The sequence below is a fragment of the Austrofundulus limnaeus genome, unplaced genomic scaffold (genome assembly GCF_001266775.1).
Source record: "Austrofundulus limnaeus strain Quisiro unplaced genomic scaffold, Austrofundulus_limnaeus-1.0 Scaffold6344, whole genome shotgun sequence".
Classification (NCBI taxonomy): domain Eukaryota; kingdom Metazoa; phylum Chordata; class Actinopteri; order Cyprinodontiformes; family Rivulidae; genus Austrofundulus; species Austrofundulus limnaeus.
This window is the reverse complement of record NW_013958746.1, coordinates 1487-2056: the sequence shown is the minus strand read 5'-3', so window position 1 is coordinate 2056 and position 570 is coordinate 1487. Positions and strand designations below refer to the sequence as shown.

At 45.6% G+C, this 570-nt stretch overlaps 1 protein-coding gene across 1 annotated transcript; it reads left to right on the top strand.

Annotated features, from left to right (window-relative positions):
* Window positions 1-11: 11 nt before the first annotated feature.
* Window positions 12-508, top strand: LOC106512393 (uncharacterized; the record flags this gene model as incomplete). The annotated part of the gene is given in 1 exon segment (XM_014001020.1): window positions 12-508. A coding segment is annotated over 1 exon segment (497 nt), but the record flags the coding sequence as incomplete, so codon positions are not given.
* Window positions 509-570: the final 62 nt, after the last annotated feature.

The following is a 570-nucleotide window of genomic DNA, read 5'->3' as shown; positions in this document are numbered from 1 at the left end:
GTGTTCGGTTCTCATTCAGAGTTCAAAAACCCATTCTTAACAGAAAATCTGGCCAACATGAACTCTGATCCGAACACTGAATGGAGGTCAAGTATTGAAGGAGCATTAAAGGACTTGGGACAATGTATAAATAATCTTAATGCAAAGATCGATAACATGTCTGTCTCCAGCATTACGACAGCTCCCTCTGCTGGCGCTCGTGCGGAACCACCGAAGACACTGTCTGTTCAACCACCATGTATGGAGCCCCGTTTGTGCCCTCCGGAGAGATTCGAGGGAAATATCGACCAAGGTAGAGCTTTTCTGACACAATGTGAGATTCAGTTTGAATTACAACCCAGCTCATTTCCCTCTGAACGGTCCAAGGTCGCATACATAATCTCTTTATTAACCGGAAAGGCTAAACTTTGGGGAACGGCCGAGTGGCAGAGAGACGCTGTAATCTGTCACAGATATAAAGATTTCGCTAGAGAGCTTCTCAGAGTTTTTTGCCCCAGACTTCCGCACCGTGAGGCATCTAAGGGTCTGTTATCTATCAAGCAAGGCAATAGAAGAGTGACTGAGTACATC